This window comes from Dysidea avara, chromosome 12 (assembly GCF_963678975.1).
Source record: "Dysidea avara chromosome 12, odDysAvar1.4, whole genome shotgun sequence".
NCBI lineage: Eukaryota > Metazoa > Porifera > Demospongiae > Dictyoceratida > Dysideidae > Dysidea > Dysidea avara.
This window is the reverse complement of record NC_089283.1, coordinates 14,709,958-14,725,443: the sequence shown is the minus strand read 5'-3', so window position 1 is coordinate 14,725,443 and position 15,486 is coordinate 14,709,958. Positions and strand designations below refer to the sequence as shown.

The window sequence follows — 15,486 nt, the reverse complement described above, 5'->3', positions numbered from 1 at the left end:
GCGAATCACAGTTACTCTGTTGTGCGATTTTACCTAGTCAAATGTCCAGGTCATTTGCCCTTGTAATTTTTTTTCCCCAATAGCCTAATAGAAAGTGATGAGACTAATTCCATTACTCCACCCTACCCAGTTCTGACCACAGGGACACAGCTGAAAAGTTGAAGAAGCTTTCTTTACAAATAGTCAAGGAAGCTTTCTTTACAAAAAGTCTTTAGTAATCATGCAAGGATTAATTACTCAAACCAACAAATCTTTGTTGACCACAAGTAAAAATTTTGGAACATTCTCAAAAGCATTTAACAGTGTACACAAGTCACTAGTGTTAGATGATACCATAGTCCCCACTGTTTCAGTATCACTTCATTGTATATTTTCCCCAACTAAGATTTCATATTCTGTACCAGCTTGTTCCTAATGTAAACAACAGTCTCATCTTACAAGTGATCATGTTACCAAATATGTACTACAATGTGTGTATATATATTATGTACACGGTTACCATGGTTACAACACTCAGATGGTTAATTAAGGTGAAAATGGTGTTAATCTTCAGTGACAGCATTACAAACACTATAATTATGTACAAAAAATATTTGAAAATAAGAATATGTATGTTCTGAGGAATGCCAAGAATTCTTCTGAGGTTAGACTTGCCAAGGTATATGTCTAGAATCATCTCTATTGCTAAGCCGACTATCACATGAAGTCCCTCCAACTGGATGAAAAACTCCGAATCCAGAATCTTGTGAGAAATCTTCAAAATAGTGAGTTATTGTAATTTGAAATCAAACACATGCTATCCCATGTAGGAGTGAGATTGTGAGTAAGGAACAATTAGTACACTCTACGACACTTGTAACATTTCTAATGAGATAACTAAGCCATAGTAATGTAAACTGGGAAATTATAAATATAAACTCCCTACCCAAATACAGTAGAACATATTAAATACACAAACTGTACAAAGAGCCTTTTATAAGGATACCTTGCTTGTAGCCATACCAAGTAGGTCTGAAACATTTTGACCTTAAGAGGCCACCCCAGTAAATCAACACCATACATTTGGTCCCTACATACACACTATATAGCCATACATACGTACCAGCTAATGGACTGTGCCTGTCTGCTGAAAAAGATTTTAGCATCCTGCGATTAGGGCTGTGGATTTTGTGGCTGGGTGATGACTTGGTTGTTTTTTGATCCACTGGTTCACGCTGCATGCCGGAAAATATCCATGCTGATTCAGCAGATTGAGACTTGACAGTCTTAGTTGGATTCTGAGTAGTGTGTAGCAAACGATGTGTCACTCCAGGTGAATTAGGAACAGAAGAAGAAATCTGTTTGCTTTGACCAGGAGGTGATGTGTCACTAATGGAAGTAGCAACGGCTAGATTAAGAGCACCCAATTTGGTTTTACCAGTTGGACTACTACAGTCACCATTCAGACTCCCCATGGAAGACACAAGTCTAGTTGTGCCTTCGCTAACATCTCCGACTAGAGTACTACTATAAAGTCTGTCATGAGAGCCAGCCTTATGGTTTGGTGATCTTGGGGATGGTATTCCCATCACTGTGGGTGAAGGTGACAATGCTTTCATCGTAGGTGACATCTCTCCGCCATGAGACGCCCACAAATCATCATCAACTTCAGCATAAGATTGTTGTAATGTTTGAATCAGTGAATCTTTCTCAGCAACATTCAACTGGAGAATTGCTTTCCTGTACAGTACATCTAAGCTACCACCATTACATACATACAGACTTACTTATTTTCTAAGTCAGCAATCTTTTTATTGGCGTCATACAACTGCACCATATAATTCATCTTTTGTTGTTTCAGTTCTTCTATCGTATCTTGTTGTTCAGCAATAGTTCTCTTCATCCGTGCGATGGCAGTGTCCCTAACACACACACACACGCACAGACAGACATACACATGATATGTTTAAGTTTTAAACCAATAACATACACCCACAAAAAAGGAGCACATGTTAACAACATTGAGATATGTATATTATGTTTCACCACACACACTTGATACAAGGTTTGTTATAACTCCTGCCACCGTGAATAAGATTAAAGAAGGAAAGCAGAGGAGTCACATCCATTAGCAATAACGAATGACATCACAAAATGAGTTACCAAGATCACATTAACAAGATGCTTATAGGTCAAACATGCCAAGGGCTACTTTGTGTACACAAACACACATGCACCTACGATTAGGTAATACACAGGGTTGATTGCTTGTACTTTGGATTATTATACCTTGGTACAGTTGCTGCATCTAGTACCATTTGTCTTTCTGCCACTACTTGAAGGCATTTGTGTTCTAGTCTGGCAATGGTGATTTCAAGAGCAGCCACTTTTTCGTTTGCACCAGCCACAGCACTTGCATCCATTTGGGGATCACCATTAGCATACTTATGCTGTTTCAGTGTAGTCAATTCTTGCATCAATTGAATCCTAATTGTAAAATGTATTCAGTAAAAAGAAATTCATGAAAGCTCTTACCGTAGTTTGTTCTCAATTTTTTCTTTCTTTTCACTCATGGCTTGCATCTCAGTTAACACTATCTTCAGATTTTCAATGCTCTTAGCATAAACCTCAGCCAACTGGGTCTAGAAGTACACACAAGGCTAAAACGAAAAACATTTATAACTATTTATATACCCCTTGTTCTCCAGCTGGTGATTCACTAGATTCTGTACGCTCATGATTCGTGGCAGCATTAACTTCTTCTTCCTTTTTAATATCTTCCAATGCACTTTTCGTACTCTGAAGATCTTTTTGTAGTTTTTCTCTGACGCTTACAGAATCCTTATCTGTAATAAGACCCCCAGTGCAGTAAATTGGTAGGAGTTTACAGACATAACATTTGCCCACTTTGTTTGATCAATCGTTTGATCATGCTATCCCTGCGGGCAATCTCCCTCTTCACTTTGTTATCAGTCTACACAAATGGCATGATGTTGTGAGAATATAAATACGTACACCTTACCATTTCACTGATAACTGATTGAGGCGTGTTATTACGCATAGTCTGCAACTCCACTGTTTAATAAAATATAATTTGTAATTGATGTTTCATATAATGTGGACTCACTTTCTAACTGAAAATTTGACTCTTTTAATTTCTTTAACTGATGTTCTAGTTTTGCTCGCATTGCATTTTCTAGTCGCTCCCTTCGTTTGGTTGATTCTTCAAGTAACTGATGGGACTCTCTAATCTGTTCAACCTCTTGTTCAATCTAAATTCACCACCTCTAGTTAAAATGTGTGATTTAATTCACATACCTTGTGAAGCCTTCTAACTCGTTGATAATAGGAATCTAACTCTTTTTTAAGTGAAGAATTTTCTTCTTTTAAAATATTCACTAATCTACTGCTGCTACTCCCACTACTGAGCTTTCTCGAACTCATAAACCCATTTAATGAGTTCTCTTCACTATCCGACTATACCAGACAGCATAAAACATAATAGCTTGATAGACGACAGTACACACGTGTATATACCTCGATTAATCGGTCTAAACTCCTGTGCCGTCTTAAGTTCCTAACTTTTGGTTCCATTAATAAAGAGTGGTGTCTCGTGCTCTTTCTATGTCCTGATACACCACTATCTCCAGTAGGCATCGAATTTTGCCTCATGTTGCTCAATGATATGTTAGTGTTACGGGGCCTAGATGATCCGGCTGAGCTGGGGCGAGGCATTTTAATGATAGCATTCTTATCACTGCTGTTTGTCATAAGATCGGCCCGCATTGCTGTAATCGTCTGCAGAATCGTAACTCTGTCATTGGTGTCTGCAACTTTCAGCTGGTCTGGGAACAAACAAACCTTTCACAACAATGTTGGTAGGAATGGTTGTTTAGCTAAACCCAAAGCCTACCCTCCCACCCGTGGTTTTCCATGGTGAAATTTCATACATAAACTATCACTTACCTTGTAGCAATGTTTGATTGAACTTAAGCAACGACTTTCCGTCAATCTGATTTTCTGAAAAGCAATAAAAAGCAGTAAAACAGATCGCTTTATGAAGCACATGTTACATTATAAGACGCCATTAGCGTCTGTACATAAAAACGCATATAACATGTGAGCGGTTTATCAACCAATATTCGCCCGATACTAATATGTATTCCCCTGCAAAATCTACTGTTTAATATGTTGTTATCACCTTCAAAGTGACACTGGTAGTTTCCGTTCAAGGACAGCGATTGCAACCACTCAACCACTTCGCTGACAGTCCAGTCCAAGAACGAGCCAAAACTCTTATCGTTACTGTTCTCCATGATTTCAACTACCGCCCAACATTGGTCAGCTTCTTTTATAGGTCGTTAATTTTTGAGGATTCGCCATGTTAATATTTTCGCGATAATGAACGAGGACGTCCCTCCAATCAAATTACTGCAATAATTGCGGGAAATATCTCCATGGTTATGGAAACGAAGGAGACATGAAAGTGCTTCTAGTGGTGTTGTTGCATTTGTTAGCAGTTAATTCTATTATCGCTTCTGTCTGTATAGATTTGTCATGGGATAATGAAGCGAAGATTAGTTTGTTTAACACAGGAAACGTGAGCAACTGAATTATCTAACTACAATGCAATGATGTAAATTGGTTTGCAGCATATCTTAACGCTGAGTACTACTAGATTAAATTGCAGTAAAACTGGCAGAAATTCAGATATATTAACAAAGAGCTATTTGTCCCTCAATCCAGTAAGGAGTTTGTATAGCTAATTTTGCATTCAGTGTGTTGTGGTTGTTTTAATAGGGACAGAAATTTCAAATACCGGTGGATGAAATTACACTGCAGTGTTCAGCAACTGTTTGTGTGGCCTGTCTCCTTCATCATTGTAACATTAGAGCTCAGGTGGTCGATTCTGGCACAAACGAAACAACGGTGGAATTTTCCTACAACACATCAAGTTTAATCAACTTTGGACATACCCGGTTGTCAAGAGAGCAGCCTTATGATCATCCTTCTTGTCCAGGGGATATTGCCTCAGTGTGGATGGACAAAAAGGATTCCCCATCACTGTTTATAAATTTGCCAAATAGAAAAAAGGTTTGATGCATGCATGCTGGCTGATAATACTGAGTAAAAGCCATTGAGCTATTAAGTGAATCATTATAAAATGAATGATTGTTAATTGTAGAACAATTCATCCTACACTTTGACTCTATCCTGTGATGGCCCTTATGTATTGGATGGTGATATGGCAGTCAATTCTATTTCACATACAACACCAATAATAAAACCGGTTAGATTTTCAATGTATGTACGTAGCTATATGACTATACCAATTTGTATGTTACTATTTTAGAAGAAAAATGTTGCTGTAAAGTTTGCTTTGCAACAGAATGAACTATTTGGAACTTGTATGGTTAATGCTTGTATACAAAGAAAGAAATTTTGTGGTCACTTAATCCAATGCATGGTTGATATTCCTGATGAGTCAGTCGAGTTGCAGAGCATTACAAAACTCAAACAAGAAGATGGCCGCCCAGTTGGTTGTAGCGGTATTCATTGGGTATGGACCATACTGAAGGCCCAAGAGGGCAACTTAAATCTGTATCTTCGGAACAACGATTGGGTGAGTAAATAAACTAGCCAAGCTGGTTTACATTGTTGACATGAACAGGATGAGAAATTGTTTAAAGTGTCCGTATCCTGTAAAGAATTGATTTCCTTAAGCGATTCTGTGCTTGTATCTATTCCACCGGTATGTTAAATCATGTGAAAGCTTCAACTGTTTGTGTGTTGAAATTTGAATGTGCCATTGCAGTGACGTAGCTATCATAGCTGCCTCGGTGAAAATTCTCTACGTACAGGCTAGCTAAGCAAGATCGAGATACTCTAATAGAGCAATCATCGTAATATACTCTAATAAAGCATTCAGTATAGTATAGCTATAAGTGCTATATGAAAAATAAAGCACTCGGCATGTGGCCGAGATGCTAATAAAGCACGAGGCAAATATACAGATTAGCCACTGTTCTCATTACACTGTTTGGTCTCAATCATTTACATTTATGTTAATTGTATTAAATTACTTTTCAAAAGTTCTAATGAGTCAACTGCATGGCACTGCATTGAGCTAATTGATCATACATACTGTATCATGCATTAGCAGTTACAATAACAAAAATAGCCTCCACATGCCATTTCAAAGCATATATTTTCAAAGTTTTCTTGCATGCCCCCAACTCCCTAGCTTGACATGCTTAGCACATGCAGTTGAGCATCACATGAAAGAGAAAATCTCTGACTTAAACATCACATCAGTTCAATAAAACTATAGTGTGCATGATCATGACCTCCCTTGCAGTCCATGGATGGCCTGACCACTCAAAGTATCTCTGGAGTGCTTCAGCTTTTTTGTGCCAATTGAATGCGATTAGCTAGTCTAATAATTGAAGCATGGGCTGGAGCGTTACTTATGGCATGTAGAAAACGCTCAGAGTCTTCTGAAACAGTTTCTTCCATCCATGCAACCAGAGAGTCAAACTGCAAATGTTGTACCACCCATACTTGAAAGTATTTCTGAATCAGTTGGGTCAGAAGCAGACCCTTTCAATTAGGTCAATGTATAAACTTTGCCTCAGTAAAAAAATTTTCCTGGCTACGTCACTGCGTTGCAATGTATCATGTCATTGTTTCATACTAGATGGTGCACACTAAAGTTGTCACATTCCCACTTCAAATTTCTGTTATGGACAAGTTGGCAACTGTTACAAATTGTATTGTTAAGTTTTGTAATACTGCAAAAAGAAACTGCAGAACGAGCACAACTTGTCCCATTGGTTTACCTGTACAAGACAGGCAATTTGTTGTCAAACCATTCAATGAAAAAAATAACAAGGACTCAAAGTCTAATGAATGCGAGTCAGAAATGGTATCCTGGATAGTCAGTGGACCTAAACGAGGAAATCTAATAGTTAAAGTATCAAATACTAACGAGGTAAAGGAAGTACTACTAATGTATAATTTTATATGTCTTTATATATGCAGGCACCATTGCTTTCTAATGTATCCACACATTGTAGTGAATTAGATAAAATTAAAGGACCAGCTGATGATTTAGTAGTGAATATTCCTGGGGTGAGTGAACTGTAACAGTATAATGAATGTGTGTAATTACTAAATCTATACTCAATTCGTAGAAATCCATGTATTCTATGGAGTTTAGAATGAGGACAAGTTCACATATAAACAAATCAAGCACAGAAACGAAATGTGCTATTGATGTCACTGATCTTGAAGATAAGACTAACAATCTATGCTATTTCGTGATACCCATTAGTAATGGAGAATTTGTACAGAAGCTGAAGGAGAGAAGGTCTATAAGCCATCAACAACAGCTGGTGTCTTACCAAAAAAGAAGTACTATTTCTACTTGTCCATCCGACATCACATCTATTACTGAAATTAACAATTCTGATTTGCTTGAATTACACGTGTCAGTAGTGAATAAGGGAAAGGTAATAATATTGACCATGTATATATGTACACATGTCTTATTACAGAAAGCCTTGTCATTTAAAGTTGAACTGAATTGTAATAACATTTATATACTTGATGATAGTGGTACAACCACTGGATCACTCACTAAAACCACAGGATCTATTTCAGCTGTGAGCTTGAACACCTATGCAATGTCTTTTTTATGTATGCTTCTCTCTTTTACATTAGAAAATGTCTGAAGTTGTGAACTTTAGGTTTCGACTTGATGGATTCACTGAGGGAGAAAAGACATGCACACTGAATATTTGCAAAGATCGTGCAAAGTTTTGCCGCTCAACTGTTTTCTGCGCTCTTAAATTTTCAAGTTCACAAGAAGCACCCACTATACCATCAAATGCAAGCTTAACTACTACACCACAGAGAACAAGCTTAACTACTACACCAGCAAGTGCAAGCTTAACTACTACTCCACTCAGAACAAGCTTAACTACTACACCACCAAGTGAAAGCTTAACTACTACACCACCAAGTGAAAGCTTAACTACTACACCACCAAGTGCAAGCTTAACTACTACACCACCAAGTGAAAGCTTAACTACTACACCACCAAGTGAAAGCTTAACTACTACACCACCAAGTGAAAGCTTAACTACTACACCACCAAGTGCAAGCTTAACTACTACACCACCAAGTGCAAGCTTAACTACTACACCACCAAGTGCAAGCTTAACTACTACACCACCAAGTGAAAGCTTAACTACTACACCACCAAGTGAAAGCTTAACTACTTCACCACCAAGTGCAAGCTTTACGTCTGACTGTGGTGCCCATCTGTGGACATGGATAGTTTATGAACAACAAAGAGGTGGTTTTATTGTTACAGTTCGAAACACTAAAGAGGTAATGCACATTTTAATGGTGATATTTTGTCAATTGGTAATTCTCAAATAGGAGGACATCACTTTTTCTGTGACACTACATTGTAATGATATGGAGGTGCCAGATGATTCAGTTAATGTTCATTTACAACCAGTAAGTACACCTGTTAACATAAATGTCTCAAAAGTCTATCTCTAATATATTATGTAGATGGTGCAAAGTCAACCAATAAACTTTACAGTTAATCCATTGCCGCTCCATACGTCTACAACAGTAGCACAATGCACTGTTAGGATTTGTGAAGGAAGTTGTCATCAGAAGAAGACCACTTGTAATGCCAGGCTACCTGTAAAACACAGACAACTTCTAAGCGACTTTGCTAATTTTACGAATGATAATCAAGATGAAGAAAATATTCATGATTATGAGAATCCTGATCAAAAGGATGAGAGCAATAGCCAAAATGATCAAAATGATGAGAATCATGATCAGGAACATGAGAGCCATGGTCAAGATGAACAGAATGAGCAAGAGTATGAGTACTATGATGAAGATGAGCAAAATGATGAGAGCTATGATCAAGGTAATCAAGAACATGAGAGCCATGGTCAAGATGAACAGAATGAACAAGAGTATGAGTACTATGATGAAGATGAGCAAAATGATGAGAGCTATGATCAAGGTAATCAAGAACATGAGAGCCATGGTCAAGATGAACAAGAGTATGAGTACTATGATGAAGATAAGCAGAATGATGAGAGCTATGATCAAGGTAATCAAGAACACGAGAGCCATGGTCAAGATGAACAACAGTATGATTACTATGATGAAGATAAGCAGAATGATGAGAGCTATGATCAAGATAATCAAGAACACGAGAGCCATGGTCAAGATGAACAAGAGTATGAGTACTATGATGAAGATAAGCAGAATGATGAGAGCTATGATCAAGATAATCAAGAACACGAGAGCCATGGTCAAGATGAACAAGAGTATGATTACTATGATGAAGATAAGCAGAATGATGAGAGCTATGATCAAGGTAATCAAGAACATGAGAGCCATGGTCAAGATGAACAAGAGTATGAGTACTATGATGAAGATAAGCAGAATGATGAGAGCTATGATCAAGGTAATCAAGAACATGAGAGCCATGGTCAAGATGAAGAGTATGATTACTATGATGAAGATGACCAGAATGATGAGAGGTATGATCAAGGTAATCAAGAACACGAGAGTCATGGTCAAAATGAACAAGCGTATGAGTACTATGATGAAGATAAGCAGAATGATGAGAGCTATGATCAAGGTAATCAAGAATATGAGAGCCATGGTCAAGATGAACAGAATGAACAAAAGTATGAGTATTATGATGAAGATGAACAGAATAATACTGAGAGCTATGATCAAGAGCACGAGAGCCTTTTTCAAGATGAAGAGAGTCTATATCAATACTATCAAGATAAACCAAATAAAAATAATAAAGATAAAACAAATAAAAATAATAAAGATAAAACAAATAAAAATAATAAAGATAAAACAAATAAAGATAAAACAAATAATAAAGATAAAACAAATAAAAATAATAAAGATAAAAACAATAAAGATAAAACAAATAAAATTAATAAAAATAAAACAAATAAAGATAAAGCAAATAAAAATAGTAAAGGTTTTGAGGGTGATTATCTAAATCGTAATCAAGATACTCAGAAATGTGGATCTAAAGTAGCAGTTTGGTCACCACAGGGACCACTTAGAGGTGTTCTCAAAGTTAAGACATCTAATCCAACTGAAGTTAGCAATATAACTGTGTTTATATTGATATTTACTATTGATTTATAGGAAGAAACGACTTTCCAAATATCTGTAGCCTGTACCCACGCAGAGGTCATAAGAAAAGCAGCAAACCAATCAGTAGATGTCCCAGGAGTTAGTTATTATTATCTTACAACTATGACACATGCATCTTATTTCAGAAATCCATGCGTCCAGTTACATTCAAGCTTCGACCGATTAAATCTGTATTTGAGGAGAAAAAGACAATATGCTTTGTTGAGATTATTGACAGAAATGATACAATTCTGAAGGTTTGTGGAGTTGTAATACCAATGGATACAGGAGAGTTTGTCATGATTGAGACAAAACAAAGTAATAGGAACAAAAATAAAGTCAAGCAGCACAGATGTCATAGGAATGATACTGATGAACCACCCGGGCCATGTCACGATAGCTTATGGGAACTTGTTTATACTAAAGAGCAGTTAGAAGGGGAAGCCTTACTGGTGATTATGTTGGATGTAAAAAACAAAGTATGTATAGATTGTTTTATAAGAAATGTTTACAACTTAATTGGTACTAACTTACAGGCTGATTTACGCACTCATGTTACTGTAACTTGTGAAGGCATAATGATAGAAGATGTTAATGAAAAAATTATGATGATTTCAGCCGTAAGATAGCTATTTGTTTGCATTATATAAATATGAAAATCATTTGCAGTATGAAAGAGGGAGGAATATTTCATTTTCTGTAACAACTGTGCGATCACTTGACGTGGAACATCATGTTTGCCAACTAGCAATACGTCACAGCGTGCTTCTTCCATCCAAAAACAACACTGATGGTGCCGCCAGACGGTTATGTCCTAAAGAGAGAAACTGTACAATATCACTAGAATCTAGATTTGGCAGGATAATACCAAAATGCAACTTGGAATATGGTATAATATTATATAGTTAAATAAATTTTATACCATTTACTGCCCAATAGAACAGTCATTGATACTATCTACAAAGGTCGATAAAAAGTTGGCAAAAGTTGATATTGAATTAGAGGCATCTCCTTATGTAGGGTGTATATAGATTAAAGTTGTGTTAATACTCTACGCATGTTATTGTAGGATGTATTTACCTATGATGCTTATTGCTCTAAAAACAATCCATTTGAACATAATACATTGAAAGAAAAGAAGGCCAACTCCTTTATCTCACGAGTTGGAATGCCCAAAACTGTTACAATTGAATTCGCCCCAGATTGGTAAGGGGATATAATTATTCGTTGTAATCTCATTCAAAGTTTTAATTAGTGAAAATGAAACAGTTCGACAAGCATTTGAGAATTACCGGCAAGAAAACTGCAATTTAAAATTTTATGGATATTGCCAAGGAGGAGAATTACTACTTGAAAAATTGGATGATATTGATTTTGACCACGGTACAGCAATATAATGGAGTACACAAGTTTAATAATGTTTAAATTTACAGATAGCATGTATTGCACGCCCAAACTGTTCTTCAACAAATGGTTACAAAGCGTGCAGAAGCGTACAGGGATTCACAGCAAACCATTGGCAGCGTTAATAGTAGTGGCCGCAATAATTGTATTCCTTCTTATTGCCATTGTAATACCAACCGTAAGTTTTTTTATTTTATTAAGGAGATGCTAATATTTTATCTATTAGGTGATAGTAATATATTTCTGCTTCTGCCATCGACATAGAGGATATGATGATGACAGGAGGCAGTCTCTAGGAATTGTTATTTCATCTTGTGATGAGTGGGAGGGAGCTAATGCTATACTTTATGCCATGAGTGAAGAAAACTCAAAGTTCTTAGCTGGAAAATCTGAGCAAGTGATAAAAAGTAGGTCCATTGATTCACCCTTTGATTTCTCATCTGGAGCTGATGAAGTAAACTATGAAATAGCTGACGAACTAAACAATGAAATACTTGGTGAAATAGACAATGAAATAGCCAATGAAATAGACACCACAAAGAACAGTGGTGATGCAGGCCAGGTGGATGACACTGGCTTTACAGAAGTTGATCTACACCAACAGCAAAGCAGTTTGGACTACAATGAAACACAGCCCACTAATGTACAGAATGATATCAGCACAGATGGATTATACAACTCTACAAAGCTATAATGTTCCTATTGTATAATGTGTAATATTTATTTGCGCCCCGTGTAAATTATGAATGTTCTAATAGACTATAACGTATACTAACATAATACGGAAATTTAAACTCGTGTAACGTAACATAGTACATTGAGAAACTAGACGTGTACGATGTCGATCTACAGGAACTCGATTTGGTTTTTAAAAGGACTCAGGGAATATACGAAGTACGTTAGTTTGAGTAGAATACTTTCCGTTTTGAGTTAGACTCGTGTAGGGGTGGATATGTGAAGGCTGCCAAGAATTTTGATCCAACTGACATCGAGGTAGATGCCAGTAAGCGAAACTTCATGGTCACTGGAGCAAACAGTGGGATTGGGAGATCAACAGCTTTAGAATTAGCCAAACGGGGTGAGTTATGTAATTTTACAGTCATATGAGTATTATGTAAAATTATGTTCGGCTAGGCGTGTATGTTCTAATGGGTGTTATTGTATTTCAAAGGTGGAACTGTGCATTTGGTGTGTCGTAGTGCAGAAAGAGGCAAGGAAGCCCAAGAGGCCATTATTAAAGAGACAAAGAATGATGTGAGATTTCAAGGAATTTCTCTGATTTTAAGTGCTCAAAAAATTCTTTATAACTTAGAAAGTACATCTCCACCTTGTGGACATGTCCCAACCTAAAGAGATACTGAAGTTTACCACGCAGTTTGTGGAATCAGGTGCACCCTTAGATACGCTGGTAAGAAAGGGTCTATAAACTCTATGATAAATCTTTTGATGGCAGGTTAACAATGCTGGTACAATGGTTAATCAAAGAGAAACAACTGATGATAAGTTAGAAAAGAATTTTGCCACAAACACTTTGGGTAGGTGGATGCTAGAATGACACCTTGTTATGGTAGTCTTTGTGTGGTTTAGGCACTTACATATTATCTACTGAGCTAATACCAGCATTGGAAAAGAGCAAGTGTCGTCCAAGAATTGTGCGTAAATCTGTGTGTGTGCGTGTGTCCATCCAAAGAAGCTGCTCAAATCTTTACTGGTTGTGGTTATCAAGCTACCTACTTTATGTATTTATAACTTAATCATAAAGCATATCTAAATTTGGAAGCACTGGATCACTGTTCAATAAATTCACCCAACTAAACCAGCTGACTTGAAATAATGGCTTTGACATGACCTGCATAATACAGTCCCCTGTTTGATAGAGTTGGACCATTGTACTGAGTTATAACAGTTTAACATACAATACCATAGCATGTTGTATTATATGAAGCACTACTGCTGCAGGTGACAGTGTCATCTGGGGGAATGTTGGTGATGAAGTTGGATAGTAATGATCTGCAGTTTGAACAAGTCAGGAATTTTGATGGCACCTTTGCCTATGCACAGAATAAAGTATGTGGAAATTTTGTGTGTGCAGTATATTCGTGCATGTGTGAGTGCATGTATGTACGTATGTATGCATGCTACTGTGTGTGTGGGCGGAGATAATTAATCACACAATGTGAAGATTATGCAATGAAGGTTACTTTAAGCAATTTCTTTATCTTACATTCCACTCAAGCAGAGCCTCCTACTTTGCAACCAAATTGAGCAGTAACAATAGAACTGTGATAATAAGAAATTGTATTAATAATACTACATAATAACATTATGTGTTTGCTTTAGTTGTTGTTGTATTTTACACCACACATCACAGACTTGATGTGTTATGGATCAACTTCCTTTGGTATGTGGGTGTGTGCGTTACACACTGTCACACTGTCTCCCCAGTCTGACTACAGAGCACTTGTAAATGTTACTGTATACTAGACAAAGGACAGTCCCATACATCAGTTTAATTTTTTACCGGTTTCTTTCCTGCTATGTCTGGGTATGATCCAAATTTTTCTTTAATGTGTAAGTTATTCCTGGTCAGTGCTTTTTAAAGCTAACTTTACTAGTAATCGTATTATTACATAATTATATGACTAGATATAGTGAGTGTGCTCGTGGAGTCCAGAGTGCAATAGGTATCCAACCAAAAATTCTATCATACTTTAGGGCCCCAGTTTCAATCGAACCAGTTGAACAGTGTGACAAAACAAGATAAACAAACACACATAATTATTGTTATATTATCATATGTGTAGCGCCAACAAGTGGTAATGGTCAGAAGATGGGCACTGCAATATCCCAACATTTCCTTTTCCTCGATGCACCCAGGTAGGTATGTTAATCACTACAGCAATTATATCATTGCTCTTCCTTTTATGTCATATGATACAGGATGGGCAGATACTCCAGGTAATTTTTATGTGTTTCAAATTATGTACCATGGTTGACTGTGTTATGGGTTGATAGCTGTGCAAAATTCCATGCCGGACTTTCATAGGAGAATGCAGGATAAGCTAAGGACCCCAGAGCAGGTATACTTATAACATATGTTTTACCATTGATAAAAAATATTGTATTAGGGAGCAGATACCATTGTCTGGTTGTGTCTATCTGAGAAAGCCTTGAAGTGTCCCAATGGGTCCTTCTTCCAAGGTATGGATTATTAAATAAATTGATTTCGTAAAATTTATATATTTTGCCGAATTCAATTTAACACAAATTCGATCTTCTTTTCCCAATGCCACAATCACTGTACAATGTTATGTGATTAACAGCTAATATCTAGTATCATATTCACTTCTTTATATAGTCACATGTTTTGTAAGTATCAAGTAGACCAAGCCAAAACTGTGGAGTGTCCAATAAATACTGCATTGTACTAATTAGTCCAATAGATGTAATGAAGATAACAAGTTCTCTTCTCCCTGTATACAGTGTTTTTTTTTGCTTCAGTAATAATTATGGATTCCACAATTATTCCCTAAATTAGACACATCTAATTGAAATACTTAGTGTATTGAAATACCATGCTGTTAGCTATAGTGTAACGTTTAGTCTATTAATTTTTATCCCCACTTAATAGATCGTGTAGTGGTCTCAGAGCACCTACCGCTAGCTCATACCAGGAGTAGTGATGCTGATGAGCTACAGTTGATAAGCAGGCTTGAAGAAATGACAAAGACCTTCAAAAACCAACTGTAAAGTCACAACATAGTCCCCCAAAACTCAATTCAACCATACCCAGTGTATAAAGTTACAGAATGTATTGAACAGTTTACAATAATAACATTGTTACATAACGTGTTATAGATACATGTAATGTATTACGCCTTTTTTTCAGCCCTTCTAGGT

The 15,486-nt window shown here is 36.7% G+C and overlaps 3 protein-coding genes across 4 annotated transcripts; 2 read left to right on the top strand and 1 right to left on the bottom strand.

Moving 5' to 3' along the window:
* Positions 1 to 252: 252 nt before the first annotated feature.
* Positions 253 to 4,395, bottom strand: LOC136240220 (angiomotin-like). 2 transcript variants are annotated; one of them, XM_066031140.1, is made up of 13 exons: positions 4,181 to 4,395; positions 3,946 to 3,999; positions 3,517 to 3,824; positions 3,298 to 3,456; positions 3,107 to 3,251; positions 3,002 to 3,054; positions 2,887 to 2,953; positions 2,674 to 2,825; positions 2,515 to 2,621; positions 2,269 to 2,466; positions 1,767 to 1,901; positions 1,103 to 1,719; positions 253 to 411 (listed from the first exon to the last, which is right to left on the bottom strand). In XM_066031140.1, the coding sequence occupies exons 1-13, from the start codon at positions 4,293 to 4,295 to the stop codon at positions 389 to 391; spliced, it is 2,133 nt and encodes a 710-aa protein (XP_065887212.1). In that variant the 5' UTR covers positions 4,296 to 4,395; the 3' UTR covers positions 253 to 388. The 2 variants fall into 2 exon arrangements, with proteins under 2 accessions (XP_065887212.1, XP_065887211.1); XM_066031139.1 differs by lacking the exon at positions 253 to 411 and adding an exon at positions 418 to 754.
* A 55-nt stretch (positions 4,396 to 4,450) lies between these two features.
* LOC136240126 (uncharacterized) lies at positions 4,451 to 12,354 on the top strand. Its single transcript, XM_066030979.1, has 22 exons — positions 4,451 to 4,579; positions 4,632 to 4,724; positions 4,780 to 5,073; positions 5,165 to 5,269; positions 5,333 to 5,602; positions 5,651 to 5,731; positions 6,677 to 6,970; positions 7,021 to 7,110; positions 7,173 to 7,490; positions 7,536 to 7,643; positions 7,702 to 8,373; positions 8,425 to 8,505; positions 8,563 to 10,146; positions 10,195 to 10,281; positions 10,329 to 10,661; positions 10,719 to 10,802; positions 10,852 to 11,071; positions 11,122 to 11,198; positions 11,252 to 11,388; positions 11,438 to 11,565; positions 11,616 to 11,764; positions 11,813 to 12,354. The coding sequence occupies exons 1-22, from the start codon at positions 4,460 to 4,462 to the stop codon at positions 12,278 to 12,280; spliced, it is 5,793 nt and encodes a 1,930-aa protein (XP_065887051.1). The 5' UTR covers positions 4,451 to 4,459; the 3' UTR covers positions 12,281 to 12,354.
* Positions 12,351 to 15,434, top strand: LOC136240127 (dehydrogenase/reductase SDR family member 12-like). Its single transcript, XM_066030980.1, has 12 exons — positions 12,351 to 12,480; positions 12,531 to 12,664; positions 12,758 to 12,840; positions 12,899 to 12,994; positions 13,040 to 13,121; positions 13,174 to 13,238; positions 13,546 to 13,653; positions 14,391 to 14,463; positions 14,527 to 14,544; positions 14,602 to 14,666; positions 14,715 to 14,787; positions 15,218 to 15,434. The coding sequence occupies exons 1-12, from the start codon at positions 12,425 to 12,427 to the stop codon at positions 15,334 to 15,336; spliced, it is 972 nt and encodes a 323-aa protein (XP_065887052.1). The 5' UTR covers positions 12,351 to 12,424; the 3' UTR covers positions 15,337 to 15,434.
* The last annotated feature ends 52 nt before the right edge of the window (positions 15,435 to 15,486 follow it).